This window comes from Thalassophryne amazonica, chromosome 14 (assembly GCF_902500255.1).
Source record: "Thalassophryne amazonica chromosome 14, fThaAma1.1, whole genome shotgun sequence".
NCBI classification, from domain to species: domain Eukaryota; kingdom Metazoa; phylum Chordata; class Actinopteri; order Batrachoidiformes; family Batrachoididae; genus Thalassophryne; species Thalassophryne amazonica.
The window spans coordinates 23,555,384-23,571,751 of record NC_047116.1 but is presented as its reverse complement, the minus strand read 5'-3'; the positions used below and the strand labels follow the sequence as shown (position 1 = coordinate 23,571,751).

Genomic DNA, 16,368 nt, shown 5'->3' with positions numbered 1-16,368 from the left:
AGAAACCGGATCCGGATCACCTCCAAAATTTAATGGAGTCTTCCATGGCCCTAATAACTATCTATGGTGACACTTACTCACTCACTCATCTACAACCGCTTATCCAAGATTGGGTCGCGGGTCTGTGGTGACAGTTTCGTCAAATTCTGTGCAGTAGTTTTGACGTAATCCTGCTAACAGTCAGTTAGCAGGATTACAGTTATTACATCCTTGGTGACGTAATAAATTGTCATTGACTTTACGCAAATGTCTTTGACTAATCTGCCATTGTTTCCATAGTTCCTTGATTTTCTGCCTATTAATGGATGAATAGCATGGAAAGATTTCTTAAAGCCATCAGTGTTTGACACCAACAAGTGCACACATGATTGTATCTCAGAGGCATCCAATGAAACCTGCACCAGGGGACCAGAGCTACTCTTAAGTTCAAATAAAATACCCAAACAGAGCTTTGTGAGAGGTTTAATGACAGCTTTATTTCATAGATCCTTGTGCTGGAATTAGTGTTGAGGCAGTGTATTTTGTTTTATAAGACCCAGTGTTATCGGGAACAGACACAGTAAAGGGTTACACTACCACAAGGGGTTAAAACCTATAGCAGTGCCTGTCCCGGCAACATCCATTTCCCAGCTCTTCTGTTAATAGCACAGTGGAAATGTGGAAACCTTGAAAGCCGTGCTCTCAGGGTAACCTGTCAAGTCCCATTCACTGGTCTATGTTATGTTTCTAATATATGTCATCACCTCAGCCAAACTCCACATCTTGGAGTCAAGAATGCAAAGCCTGGCTGAAGGAGTGTCCTGGTGAGACACCAACTGCTGAATCAGAGGGAGAGTGGGAGTGAGCGAGGAGATAGAACTGGCTCTGAGCTGTTAGCGAGGCTGGCCCGGACTTCGAGCTGAGTGATGCTGACGGGGATCACACATGGCCGGGGGAATCGCGTTGTCGAGGAGCCGGGTTAATCCCGGTCCAGCTGCAGCACAGGTCTTGCCACTCATTAGGGTGAAGGCTGTCCCTGGCTTGAATTCTGACAACCCTGGTTACACTACTGTAAACGTGCAGGCATACAGATGGCCCGGCGCACTGGGAGTCTCTGGACATCTGGTTTGTGTGACGCTCAAAAGGGACAGGTTAACCGAAGCATGATTAAACTCTCACTTATTGTCTCTGTGATCCAAAGCAGTCGAGTCCCTGGATTGTTTCCAGCAGAAGAAACAGAACTTTACTGTACGCGGGCTCAGATAATATATCACTGTCTACCGCGGGCCCAGACAAGGTGCAGCGGTCTGACCGCGGCAGCACTTCTGAGGCTTTGTTTCCAGATTATCAAGCTCCGAGACTCTCTACCTGATTTCCATGTCCCATTTCTTGTTTTACATACTACCTCCCCTCGCTGTCAGACCCAGCTAAGCATATCTTTATTTTTTTTCCCTCCCCCTATTTCCGTATTCCCTGTAATTCCTCTCTTCTTATTCCAAAAAGCTCAGGGGTTCCAAATGCTAGACCTGCGCGTCAACCTTCAAAGGGCCCCTTTTATCTCCACACCTCAACGCAGGCCCCCGCTGAGGGGCCAACATAGTGTAACTCAATTATTAATCAGAGACCTATTTGGCATATCCAAGCGACGGAGAAGTACGCTGAATAACAATCTAGTGAAATAAAATGAAGGTGATGGGTGAGTAAATGAGTGATTTCATGAGTTGCTATCCTGGAGTGGAAAAAAAAACTCAACGTTGCCCTCTTGAGACTGTGAATGAGCATTGATACTACTACTGATGAGCACATGCCGATGACTGAGGATGAACATTTTGGTTGTGAACTTGGCATTTAGACAGAAATGCTAAGAAGCTATAAGAATGCAGCTAGTCGGGCCCATAAGTATTTGGACATTTTTGTCAAGTTGCCTCTGTGTGCCGTCACAATGGAGTTAAAGTGAAATGATCAAGATGTGTTTGTAACAAAGACCTTCGGTTTTTGTCCCCCGATGGCCTAAGGCCTGATGTCATGGCAATTTCCGTCCGTCTGTCTGTCTGCCTGTCCGGCTGTCCATCCCAAAAAGGGTATAAGCGTTCTGCAATCAACTCCTCTCGCACTTTTAGTAGGAATTTGGGAAAACTGTGATACAATTTCTTGTATCAAGTATTTCTTGTTATAGGGTTAGTAATACACATATAATCCTAATGTTCGACTTGGAAACATTTTATCAGAGTTATGGCCCTTTATTAACAAATCTAGACTGTCAATTTCATGATTGGGTGCCTGCTTTCTGAACTCCACTCCTCTCACATTTTTACTAGGAATTCGGGAAAACTTGATACAATTTCTTGTTATATGTTGGTAATATACATATTATCCTATCGTTCAAGTTGGACCCATTTTATCAGAGTTATGGCCCTTTATTAACAAATCTAGACTCTGTCAGTTTCATGAGTGGGTGTTTGCATTCTGAAATCTACTCCTCTCACATTTTTAGTCGGAATTTGGGAAAACTTGATACAGTTTCTTGTTATAGGTTGGTAATACACATATCCTATCATTCGAGTTGGACCCATTTTATCAGAGTTATGGCCCTTTATTAACAAATCTAGACTGTCAAGTTCATGAGTGGGTGCCTGCATTCTGAAATCTACTCCTCTCACATTTTAGTAGGAATTTGGGAAAAGTTCATACAATTTCTTGTTATAGGTTGGTAGTATGCATATTGTAATGTTATACAAGATTGACACATTTTGACAGTTGTGGCCCTTGATTAATAAACCTCAACACTACCTGTTTCATGAGTGGTGTCTGCATTCTGAACTCAACTATCACGTACCTTGAAATGTTATCAGAATGTAGCAAGCAGTTGTACCAAAGCAATTTGGTACAGCCTTCAATTTGTATGTTAAAAACCTTTTCAGTTTTTAGGCTCCCTTCCATTAACATGCACATACTTTGCTTTCATGGCATGAGAAAGGGTGACAATTTTCCACCCACCTTTGAAGGCTGGTGCAATCAGGGGTCTTTGAATGTTGATCGCTGTGAGTGCCCTCTCAGTGCTGGCAGTGCATGTCACTCTGTGACATATTTAACCAAACCAGACTGTATTTTCAAATCTGACTCATGTTCAGTGGCTGTTTTGTGGAATGACGTGACATTCGCTTGTCTTGCAGACCCCGCAGTGAGTCGCTACCACGTCCAGTGGATGCCAGAATACTGCAACCACAACGAGACCCGGGGACCAGAGAAGTCTGTCACGCAGGTCGGTCTACCCTTCAGACAGAGTGAGCCGTTGCAGGGACGGCGGCGGCTCAGTGAGCTGCTCTGTGCTATGCAAAGCACGCACCTAACTTTTTGTCTGCAGCTTAGAAAGGAAAGCTTCTCTAATGAAAACAACATCGCTGAGTGAGTCCAAAGCCCTGTTGTGTTGGATTGCATGGCTGTTGTTTTGAATATTATGAGTTAGCCGTGTGGTCAGACATGTGGTGTGTTGGACAATAAAAACGTATTTACTTTAAGAATGTTTCCCGGAAAAGGGGACCAGTCACCTCCAACGGCCTCAGCCTTGCTTCTGCATGGGGCTTCTTTTGGGTTTGTGTAGATGTTGGGAGAGTTTGGCGGGTGGTGGTGGTGGGGTGTATCAGGCTGATACAAGATGGAAGAGGCCACGTAATCAACACATTCTTTGGGGCAGTAGCACTACGGTTGCTAGGAAATCTACATCCTTTTTCTATAGATCACTGGGAAGAATTCCAGCCTTTTCTGTTTTGTTTTTTTTCTTTTTCCCCCAGTGTGAGAGCCCAGCGCTCATTCACTTTTAATCAAAGCTGTTTCATATCAGAGGAAATACGCACACCCGTTCTCAAGAGACTGCCTAATAATGTTTATTATGAAAGCAGGATCCGAATCCACCATCATCAGCATGTTTTTCCATTAAAAAAAGACACAAGAAAAGCATATTTTGTTGTTTGTCATCAATAGATGATTAAAGTTTGAAGTGAGCGCAAAGTGTGAAACTGTTGCACAGAATTCATTTTTTTGTTATTCTTTAAACATAAATCCACTTTGGTTATCGTGTTTTAAACTCTGCTTTTTTTACTACATTTTCAAGCTATAAAAGCAAAAATAATTAAAATTATAGATTGACTTGAAACTTCGTGGCCAAACCTCGACCATGTGAGTGTTCAAAATGAGCCTTTATGTGGGACATGCTTCTTAGTTCAGAGAGGGAATGTGATCTGCCACGGCGCTGTGTATTTAATTATCTCTGGAGCTCCATGGGACTGACCTGGGTGACATGTCAGAGTTATCAGGACTGAATAATGTGTTTCTTGGCTCAGGGAGAACTACATCAACCTCCCCGACCTGCTGTTCTCCTGCAAGTACAAAGTCACCGTTCACATGATGAAGTCCAAGAGTACGTTCCAAGGACGAAAGCGTCACGTTCCTCACCCCCATCCTGTGCCACCATCCGGAGCAAGGCTCACAAACACATCCCCTGTCCAGGGGAAGGAGGTTTGTAGTCACGCACTCAAAATATAAAAGGCACTTTATCATCTATATAAGCATCAGTGCAGGCATTGTGTTTTCTCACTTCTTTTATTTCCCAGCAGCTCCAGGGCTTCCCAAAGTATTGGCCAAGCCGGAGAACCTGACTGCTTCCTTCTCCATCAGTGATGGAAACATCACTGGTAACTTTCTGTGGCGTGTCTCCAGGATGGATCCCACCAGCGGAATTACAGGCTTCCAAGTCACATGGGCTGAGATCTCCACCGAGAGCCGGCAAAACAGTTGCCCAACAGCATCATCTCCCAGTCGCAGATCCTTCCTCCAGTAAGGTCTGGTTTGATCTACGCTGGACTGGGGTTCTTGCAGGTCAATTAAATACCATACATTTCACGTGTTATGTTCAAAATGGAACTTTGCTTTGTCATATCTACTAAGTATGCCCTATTTTCCGTACTGTATGCAGGGGTCAAGAAATACACTGGTCTGAGGACAAGACCAGTAACATTTGACCTTTGTCTCATTGATATTTTCCCCAGACGATGTCTAGTTAAAATCTTGTCGGTCTCGTGATTAAAAGTGTTCGACAAGACCACCGATTTTTTTTTTCAATCTTGCACCTTAAATAACTGAGCCGCTGTTCACAGATCGCAATGACCCGCACCTGTGCCACTCTGTCACACCACTGACTTCATGAATGATGCTCAGTCAACAAAGGAGAATCGTGTAAAAGTATACGGTGTCCACACACTACTTTCAGCTTAAGTAGAACATCTTTAATTTAACAGGAGCAACGCAGAGGAAGAGTAGCAGAGCAGAGCACATCCACAGACAGACACAGCAAGTACTATAGCAACACTGCATGCACATACATGGCACACATAAAAAGTTAACAGATCAATGTTGGATTTGCTACAAAATCTGAATGTGATGTGGATTCTTTAACATGAGTTTCTTCTAACAATCATAAAATTTTGTTCCTACCAGTCTGAGAAGCAATAGATATAGTTGAGATATTACGGCGCTTACACAGCTGTTTGGACTGCAGGAGACAATCACGAGGCCAGAATTAACAGCAAAGTATAAGATTCATAATAGCATCACATGAAAGCAGAGGATCCTTACTTTACATGCATTCAACACAAAATGAAAACATTCTATCATGCTATAGATTTACAAATACAATATTGATTGAATACGTGCACATGATGTGATGATTAATGATACGCTGAGGCTCGCCGGCAGAGGCAGAGCTTACAAATACCTGGGACCACACTACCTTGGACCAGGTGGACCAGGAGGACCAGTAAAAATTGGTGCTACTGGTCCCGTAGGCTCAAAAACTATTTCTCTCACCCTGGTATGTTACACCAGAGTATTTGTCAGATCTTTCCAAAAATGTAAGTTGCATCGGGCTATAAATCACAATTATTTTTGAAACATGCTTCTAATTGCTTCACGGAGCAAGAAGCAAAATTAATTTAATTGCTGCATTTTACATTGGTAATGCAAACACCACGTTAACAAGCATAAGCAAATCGGCTAATTAATGTTATTGTACGAAGTGCAAACAACTCAAGAGTAAACTGTTTCGTGTTATCAGTGAACAGATGAAAATGTCAAGATTAGGTGTGGGCATTGATAAGATTTTATCAATATCAATGCCATTATCGATTCCCTTATCAATACCTCCTTTGAATTTTCTGTGTACTAAAAGTAGGCTTTACAGGTTTTCTATGTCAACAACATTTTATTGAATTGGATCCTTGATCTCTGGACATAAATAGAAATGAACAAAATCTGTACTTTTTGTCAAAAGCATTTCCTTTCAGACATTAATGGCATAAATGTAAGTCCATACTTCTGAGCTGAGCTCAGCCAGCTGCGCTGCACATCAACATCAATGTAATTCATAAAGAAGGAAAGGAGGAAAAAAGTTTTGGTCGATTGTATTTTATTGTTTGTATTACAGCATTTGGAAAGAGGTGTCATTTGATTTAAAATGGCGATTCGCTCTGAAGTTATTAATTTCGGCCGGAATCTAACTTGACTCCGCTGCTTTCAGAAGCGGCGAATCCACTGCCAAGCAAAGAACCAATGAAGCTGCGGTTTGGAGCACTACTTCATTGGTTCAAGCTTCAAAGCGGAGCCGTTATAGAAGCGGTTGATTACAGACCCGCTGCAGGGTCTATAATCAATGTAGAGAAATGATTATTTTCCTGACAAACACCCTCAAAAACAACAGCCGCTCTGAAGGACCGATAAGGGAATTAATGATTCTTGAAATGAACCACTTCTTGATACCCATCCCTAGTCAAGATGGAGCTAAATGTGCATATTTACATCACTAAATGTCAATATACTTTTTAATTGATTATATATTTTATGAAACATTGTAGTTAGCCTTACCTTAGTGTGGCTGTTCTCCAGGTTTTCCACAAAGTGCAAACAAGTTTAATTGTCAAGTAGTATGGACATTATTCTCTCACTATATTCAAGCGTGCAGTCTTTCAGTTTGAGAGCATGATTAATTAACTTTCACTCATTTTCTAAGACCCAGCATGTCCATCTCATTTAGAGCTTGTGCTTCTGTTTTGCAATGGTTAGCATCCATCTTAAGAATGCATTACTGCCACCTTCTTCCCAGGGGTGTAGCTCAGACAGTACATCATTCACATCAGTACACAGGAGCAGCTTGTCATGTGTGTAGATAGTGTCATCCTGTAGGTGATAATGCAGTATTTTTTTGACATATAATTCACTTCATAATCTAAGTTGCAGGACCAGCGAAACAAGTAAAAAAAAAAAGGGAACCATAGTCTGGAAACTACAGTACTTGTTCCTTATGATTTATCTAAATGAAGACATTTCTAATGTTTCATAGAGCATTAGAGCAGGTAACTTCATGCTTTAGGAGTTGGGCTAACTATATTTTCCTCTGTTTAATTGATGATCACTCTACCTGTCTGTGTCCTTGGAGAAGAAATTTATCTGCATTGTTTCAGTTCATGCAGCTGTTATAAATGAGTACCAGTCTTGGCTGGGAAAGTAACCTGGGTTGATCTAGTGTCTCATCCAGAGGGAGTCATACATTCTCATCTGCTTCACACTATGGAATATGTGTATAAGCACCCACACCAGTGGGCCTCAGGGTCTATGTGTGACGCTTGAAAAAAAGGCAGGTAATATGACCAGGAATCAAACCCAGGTCTGCATATTGGCAGCCCATTTTCTACACCCCCATAAAGCTCCACTTTAATACCTACACCACACAGCAAAACACAGACAAGAACAGTAAAGAAAGGGAAAATGAACCTGAAGACAACATGCATTTGCACAGGTGATGCTTTTAAAAATCAGGTCACTTCACTTTAAAGTGCTGTATTTTGGGTGATACATGTTTTCTGTTGCACTTTCTTCACTTGTTAGGATCATAACTTGCTGGTGGTGTCCAACCTGAGGCCATCCACATACTACAGGCTGGAGGTGCAGGTCATAACCACTGGTGGAGAAGGTCCCGCTACCGTCAAGACCTTCCAGACACCTAACATATTACCAGTTATTCAGCACCGTAAGTAGTGAATCAAGATCCGATCAGAAAGTGGTAAATACTTGTCCATTTCAGTAGTACTCTACAAGATATTAAAAAAAATAATAATCATTTTGGTGTGCAGTAGTTAGTCTAAAACCTTGCCTGGTAATGTGATGTTTGTTTTGTTTTTTTTTTGTCTTGCTTGTATATTCTTTAAAAAGCGGTGCTACTTCTGCTCCAAACAGGATAGACATTGATTTGTTTAGGTGGAAGCATAATTTCTGAGAAAGAAGGCACTAAATACACCTTAATAACCTGTGTTCAAATCGACTGTGGACTTCTGGTCGGTATTTTCTGCTGCTGCAAATGTGGGTGGAGAATCACAGACAGATGGGAATTTCATTCAGATACAAGTCCACAGAAAGCCAGTTGTTGTTTTGACAGATTGGATTTTACGGTTGTTTTACTGCAGATCGAAGCAAAGAGTGGAATTATGGCTGCATGTATGATGTGCAGACCTCACAAATATCAAAGCATTGTGTGTATTATGTCTGGAAACAAGCAGTGTTTTTGTCCAAAGTCATCCTAAACCGTATTCAACACTCAACGCGAACACATCATCTGATAAATGCAGGTGAATTCCAAATGAAACTCAAAAACGCAAAACTCAGTCATCGTACTTGGTGATGCATTTTTAAGTTGTCACTTTTAGATTAAAAAAATAAATAGAAAAATATGGAAATTCAACAAACTGATAATGTAGTATGTTAGTATGTTTATGGTTTTACTGTAAGAAGTTACATGGATGTATGTTAGTCCTATTGGTTTGTGCAGGATTTCCATTTCTTGACATCAACAGTTTTCTATACATTAAACATGACAATGTCACAGAAAGGTGTAGCTACAGGGGTTTGGTTAATTAGTTAACATGTAATTGTTAGTTAATCCTTATTACTACATTAACTAACATGAACACTATTGATAAATGATTACTAAACAATTAATGTGTAATTGTTAGTTAAACCTTATTACTGCATTAACTACCATGAATGCCATTAATAAATTATTACTAAAACATTAATTAAGATGTAATGTTAGTTAAACCTTATTACTGCATTAACTAATATGGACATTATTAATAAATTATTACTAAACACATTAATTAGCATGTAATGTTAGTTAAAAACTTATAACTGCATTAACTATCATGAATTCCATTAATAAATAATTACTAAGCACATTAACATGCATTAACTATCATGAATTACATTAATAAATAATTACTAAGCACATAACATGTAATTGTTAGCTAAACCTTATTACTGCATTAACTAACATGATTATTGTTAATAAATTATTACTAAACACATTATTAGCATGTAAATGTTAGTTAAAAAACTTATAACTGCATTAACTATCATGAAATTCCATTAGTAAATAATTGCTAAGCACATTAACATGTAATTGTTATTTAAACCTTATTACTGCATTAACTAACATGGACATTATTAATAAATTATTACTAAACACATTAGCATGTAATTGTTATTTAAAACATAATACTTCATTAACTACCATGAATACCATTAATAAATTATTACTAAGTACATTAATTAACATGTAATTGTTAGTTAAACCTTATTACTTCATTAACTAACATGAACACTATTGATAAAGTATTACTAAACATGTTAATTAACATGTAATTGTTAGTTAAACCTTATTACTGCATTAATGAACAGGAATGTCATTAATAAGGTATTAATAACCACATTAATTAACCTGTAATTGTTAGTTAAACCTTATTACTGCATTAACTAACATGATCATTGTTAATAAATTATTACTAAACATTAATTAGCATGTAATTGTTAGTTAAACCTTATTCCTGCATTAACTACCATGATTATATTACTATTATTATTACAGCATTAACTAACATGAATACTATTAACAACTGATTACTAAACACATTAGTTAACAGGACATTGTTAGTTAATACTTATTACTGCATCAACTAACATGAACACAATGAATAAATTCTTACTAAACAAAATGATGTATAAACACATCAGTCAGTGCTTAATCAACTGTTTGTTAATGTTTATTACTGCAGGGTCCATTACAACAAAGTGTTAGTGATGCTTCACTGTTTTCATCTCTAAACATGAACAATCATGCTCACTGTGTTTAAGATAATATCCCGCAGAGCTTTGAAGCCTTTGTGAAACTGCTGTGTGAATCAGTGTTTGTAATTTCTAAAAATGAAGTGCCCTTATGCCCCTAACCTTTTTAGGCAGTTCACACTTTTGTCATCTTTAATATCAGCAAACCCTGTCATGAATCTACTGATTCCAAAACTGAAGCTCCTGCTCAGTGCCTGCGCCAGACATGTTTGAGCAGATGTGCACTCTGTGATTCTTGGTATCACATTTGGTTTTCCACTTACAGACACTGCAGAGCTTCACGGTTTTTTTGTGCAGTCTGTATTCTGATGCTTAATGTTCCACCATCCTATGGTGGCTCTGATACCTGCTGCTCTGTTCAAGCACTTTTCCAAAAGTGGTATTTCCATGTCCATATCCAATGCACACATCCATCTTACATGTTGCAGGAGGATTCTCAAGTCTCAGTGTCGTGTTCCCATGACCCTAAAACTGCACCTGACAGTCATTAGATGTTCTTGTTTTCTAATTTGTTTCTAGCCTCTGGATTTGCTTTCACACATTTTCACACATGCACTATTGTGCACTGTTGTAATTTTATTAGAGACAGATAACACCATCCTGGATCTGTTTCTCTTGACCAGTCACCCGCTAGCAGCTTCTTACGTTCATTTCCTTTCATACGCCAAACCTCCTTAACAAAAACAAAGCATGTGTTTTGAGTCTAGATTTACATGATTCACCAGAATTTGATTGTCTAATGTCAACAGGCTGATTATTCCACAAAACAGAGCATGATGAGCAAAACCGCCATAGCCTGCTGGCTTCTTTTTCACATTAGGAAAGGACAGTACCATATTTTCCGGACTATATGTCACACTGGAGCATTAGTCACATTGCATACACCACGCAGAGGAAAAAAACATATAAGTTACATCAGCCTATAAGTCGCATTTATCTTTTAAACCTGATGCTATCGCTTCATGCAGTACAGAGCAAATGAATTTAATTATTGCACTCTTTATTTATAAGGCAACACTCTTGTTAGCAAGCAGAAGTTAACGGGTAATTATAGTCATTGTATGAGGCATGGAGAACTCAAGCGTGAGCTGCTTCTTGTTGCCCCTGAACAGACAAAACCATCTGCTCAGAGCTAAACGTGTGCACATTTGCCTCACTAAATGTAAATAAGCCTTTAAATTGATTATACATTTTTATAATATTATAGTTAGCCTTATGTTAGCCTAGCTTTCTGTCTCACTGCTGTTCTTGCTGTCCCACAAAGTGCAAACAAGTCGAGTGCCGAGTAATATTTGTCTGCCTTATTTAGGTTTTTTTCCGTGTCCTTTTCTGGTGGTTGCCATACAGCTTAATGGTGCTTTACTGCCACCTTCTGCTCCAGTGTGTGGCTCAGACTGCATCTCTTTCAGATCAGTGTAAAGGAGCAACTGTTACATGTGTAGACAGTGCCATCTCATGGCTGTAGATGATAATGCAGTATATTTTATCATATAAGTTGAGAGGAAAGGTGACATATAAGGGGGAGGTGATGGTAGTGGTTAAAGCGTTGGGCTTGAGACCAGAGGATCCTCGGTTCAACTCCCAGCCTGACCGGAAAATCACTAAGGGCCCTTGAGCAAGGTTCTTAATCCCCTAGTTGCTCCCGGTGTGTAGTGACTACGTTGTATGGCAGTACCCTCACATCGGGGTGAATGTGAGGCACTATTTGTAAAGCGCTTTGATTGTCTGATCCAGATGGAAAAGTGCTATATAAATGCAGTCCGTTTATTTCTTTCTGCTAGATAAGTGATGGCACATACGGCTCAACAAAATCCATGACGTAACAGATTGCACACCCATTCACTATTGTACTGTATGTTAGCAACAAAGCATTGAATAATTTCTTGAGTTACCTTTGTATCTATAAGATATTAGTTCATTACGGTGCATCAATAAAAAGTCACACAAAGTTGTATATATGTGGATAATTATCACTAAAATGTGGCTGTCTGACTCTGTTTGATAGGACCCAGACTGCGGCAGCATCACTCCCATCATCACAAGCCAACAGTAGAGAGACACTGAGCTAGAAAACGAGGCAATCCAAAACGGAGAAGTACTGATGGTTCTCAGCTCCTCTCTGTCAGGGAAGGAATGTGTGGAACCAAACAGAAACACAGCTCCACACCATGAACTGACCCTCCTGCTCGTGAAATATGGGTCCTTAAACGTCACAATGCATAAGTTATTCTCCTTATCCCTTCTTTGACTGATATGTCAGCAGACAGGTTTTCTGTATAGTTACGTTTTGACTGTAAAGTCTTTGTTCATTCATACCCAAGTTGTCCACTTTAAAATAGAACCCAGGATTTGCTTAACATTTTGGTGGTCCAACAGTTTAACTTGTACAAAAACATTCTTCACCGGAAATACTGGGGCAACAACACTGAAGATGTTTGAGTTTTAGATCAAAATATGAATTATGAGAAGACAGTTCAGAATGGCAGCTGGGATTTATATCGAGATATCACCTTTTGTACCAGACCACCCAGATTTTAGACTAGCAAAAACAGTGGAACTCGTAAGTCTGAAAGTAAATCACACTTTATATTTAGATCTCTATCAGTGGCTTGCAAACACTGCATCAAGCCTACAACTCATTGACATTATGTATTTAAAGGTTGATTTTAACAACAGCCTCTTTTAGTGTTTGACACAATAGAGGGGCTCGGCTATATAAAATAACACTACAGTTGTACATTTTATGGTAAAGGCACCAAATTTTGCACAGACATTGTTGGATATATAATAAAAAAAATAAATATCACCTCAACCTCTTTTTCTTCATTTTTAATTAATGTAACTGTGGTTGGAATGCTTTTGGTATGTAAAAAAATATAGATAATGACCATTTTTGTGTGTAACATATAGCACTGTAGATATATGAAAACAAATTTTGCACAGGCATTGTTTGGTATATAATAATTAAAACAAATTGACATCCTGCCATTGTCAATTTTTTTTTTTTTCCTCAAAGATATAGCAAATTGCAAGATGGCCGCCATGCCGTTCCGTAATATCTTTAAAAAAATTATTGATATGTTTTACAAACACAAATGAAGTGTCGTTCCCCTCAGTGACACAACTACACATTAGATGGAGAATAGGCAGGAGTGGCCTTGAACCAGAAACCTTCCGCACTTAAAACAAGTGTACTTAACTGATTGGCCACCACCCCTGCGTTTGCATATCACACAATATCTGCGCAACACTTGGTGCATCAACTATAAAATGCACAATCATTTCACATATCTGGTCCGCTACAATTCTCTCTTCAGTCTTGTCTTCAGGAAGTGAAATGCATGTTCAGTTTGATTAAGGTCTACTCATTATCTTGTCCAGTCTGGGACCTTCCACTTTTGTCCCCCCGATTTGATATTTTGTTGAGTTAAAGGTGCATTTTGGATCATCTTCTTGATTCGTGATGAAGTTCAGTTCTATTATTTTTAATGTATTTCTTTGAAAATGTATCTATAGCCTTCTGTATTCCTTCTGCTGCTACCATCATGAGTTTACCACGTCAGTATAAGATTAGTGGGCACGTTCCAGAAGCGCCATGAAAGCCAAAGCCACAACACTACCTCCACCATTTTTCCCAAATGAACTTGTGTGTTTTGGGTCATGAACACAGCTTTTCTATCTCCACACTTTGGGTTTTCTTCCACAGAGGTTAATATTGGCATAATCATTCTGTAAAACTGCAAATTCCTGTCTGGCCTTTTGATTCTTACTGTTGAGTCGTTTGCATCCTGTGTTCTTTGAAAGGTGGATTGTGATACCTTTCTGAAAATGTCGGCGACTGTCTCTGCCATCTTGAATCTACGACACTATGTGGGATTTCGCTCATTACTGCGTCTTCATACACATGGGGAGAGGCAGTGGTTTCGTAGGATGGGACTAACATGTACTAAAAGTGCACTTGTAGGCAGTCGCTATGAAAACACCTAACAGAAAAGCTCTGATTACAACACACACACAGGGAGTGTTGCATCATTCTATGCGCAGGATGTTATGACACCACTACATCTTTAGATAGAAAATAGTTGTTGTCTGCTGTGTTAATATTTTAAATGTCATTTATAGGACCTTTAACACATTTAGATGCATTTACCAGAAAATAGAAGCTGACATTTTAAACTGTCTTCTCGTATTTATCTTTTCAGCTCACACCTTTCTTGAATTGGCCTTGATCTTCCAGTACTTTCAGACCACACAATTATTATTTCCAATGTGACCTGATGTGAGACAGCAGATGAACAGATTATTGGCATGAAATTAGTTTGGGTGTAAAAATAATTACTTGACTGAAGATGCTTGAACGTGAAAGGTGTGAAATTCCACAGAAGTGCAAATTAACTGTCATGAAGATGGACAAATTATTTATTTTGGTACCCAAGAAAAATGGCGTTTAGGACTTCAGTCAGTACTGATGGATAATGTAACTAAATTCATTGTTGTCTAACCCCAAATATTCCGCATAGTATGTTGCATGTAGTACATTTGATTTAAAAAAAAAAAAAAAAAAAAACCTATAAATGAATTACTGGCTTCAAATTGAAAGCTTGTAATGGTTTTGCATGACAACCATTAGCATTCTGTCGGCATGAAATAATGTCTGTTACCTCTTTTGAATATGTTAGCAATATTTCATTAACAGATTAACAAAGAACTATATTGGGAGTAATATGTGATGTTTATTAATGAAATTATAACTTGTGTGGAAATGATGAATTGTACATGTTCTTGGCTGTAGAAATATTTGTCGTGAAGCAGTCAGTGAATGTCTATATTTATTTATGTGTGTATTACAAAGTTTGATTTGGATATGTGTGAATGTGTGTGCTTTGTGTGTTTTAGTGTTTTGTTTTTTTAACAAAAGAACAAAAAATCTTGTAAAGACATTTTGTAAAAATGGAATTGTAAATACAGTCTTATGTTACATGTTATTTTTCCAAGGTAGAAAATGTACAAACTGCGAAGTAATAAAATAATCCTTAACCAATTTCCATTGCTGGGTGTTTAATTGAAACTGCTGTGAGCAGTAAATAGACAAACTTCTCCTCCCAGGGCTCCAACACTTGGCGGCTGCTCTTGCTTATTTTGGCACAAAAAAGCCGTAATGGCAGACTCGGCGTACAGCGGAGTCACTGATCGGTCCAGGAGCCTGAGACATGCGCTCTGCAAGTCCAAATAAACAGGTCATCCAGCTCAAGAGCTGCAGTGAGTTAACATTACTGAGGTCGGGCACCCCTGAACAAGGCACTCTACGTCTCGGAGCACTTGTGTGTTTGACTGACATTAAATCCCTCTACTGCCTACCAGCCTGTCAACCTCATAAAACAAAATGTGGAAATGTCTGCAAGAAAACAAAGTGAGACACCACAAAGTTAAGCTGCATGTGCGCACAGTCTGATTTATGTGTGCGAAACCTCAAACTGAGTTATTTGTATGTTTCAGATGGTAACCTTTTCAGCAAACACAGGAGGGTTTATGTATTTTAACATGTATCCAGGCAACACGGCTTTCCATGCACCTTCTCAATAGCTCCACTTTAAAGGCGGTGAGATAAAGGTCGATGCACAACAGACAGCGTTACTGCATTTCTTTGCACATACAGTAGTGTTCAGAATAATAGTAGTGCTATGTGACTAAAAAGATTAATCCAGGTTTTGAGTATATTTCTTATTGTTACATGGGAAACAAGGTACCAGTAGATTCTCACAAATCCAACAAGACCAAGCATTCATGATATGCACACTCTTAAGGTTATGAAATTGGGCTATTAGTAAAAAAAAAAGTAGAAAATGGGGTGTTCACAATAATAGTAGTGTGGCATTCAGTCAGTGAGTTTGTCAATTTTGTGGAACAAACATTTAAGGATGTTTGTTCCTATTTAAGGATGAAGCCAGCAACTGTTGAACATGCTTTTCTCTTTGAAAGCCTGAGGAAAATGGGACGTTCAAGACATTGTTCAAAAGAACAGCATAGTTTGATTAAAACGTTGATTGGAGAGGGGAAAACTTATACGCAGGTGCTGTTATAGGCTGTTCATCTACAATGATCTCCAATGCTTTAAAATGGACAAAAAAAAAAAAAAGACATGCGGAAGAAAACGGAAAACAACCA

General features: G+C 38.9%; 1 protein-coding gene across 4 annotated transcripts in view; it reads left to right on the top strand.

Moving 5' to 3' along the window:
• LOC117524095 (anosmin-1) overlaps window positions 1-16,368 on the top strand; it is a 165,003-nt gene that overhangs the window by 113,653 nt on the left and 34,982 nt on the right. Inside the window, exons 10-12 of one of the 4 annotated variants that reach the window (XM_034185824.1) lie at window positions 3,153-3,241; window positions 4,324-4,497; window positions 4,596-4,715. In XM_034185824.1, the coding sequence (XP_034041715.1) occupies window positions 3,153-3,241; window positions 4,324-4,497; window positions 4,596-4,634 (302 nt within the window). In that variant the 3' untranslated portion in view covers window positions 4,635-4,715. Of the gene's footprint in view, window positions 1-3,152; window positions 3,242-4,323; window positions 4,498-4,589; window positions 4,716-16,368 lie in introns of those variants that run through there. The other 3 variants (XM_034185825.1, XM_034185823.1, XM_034185826.1) reach the window with 3 other exon arrangements.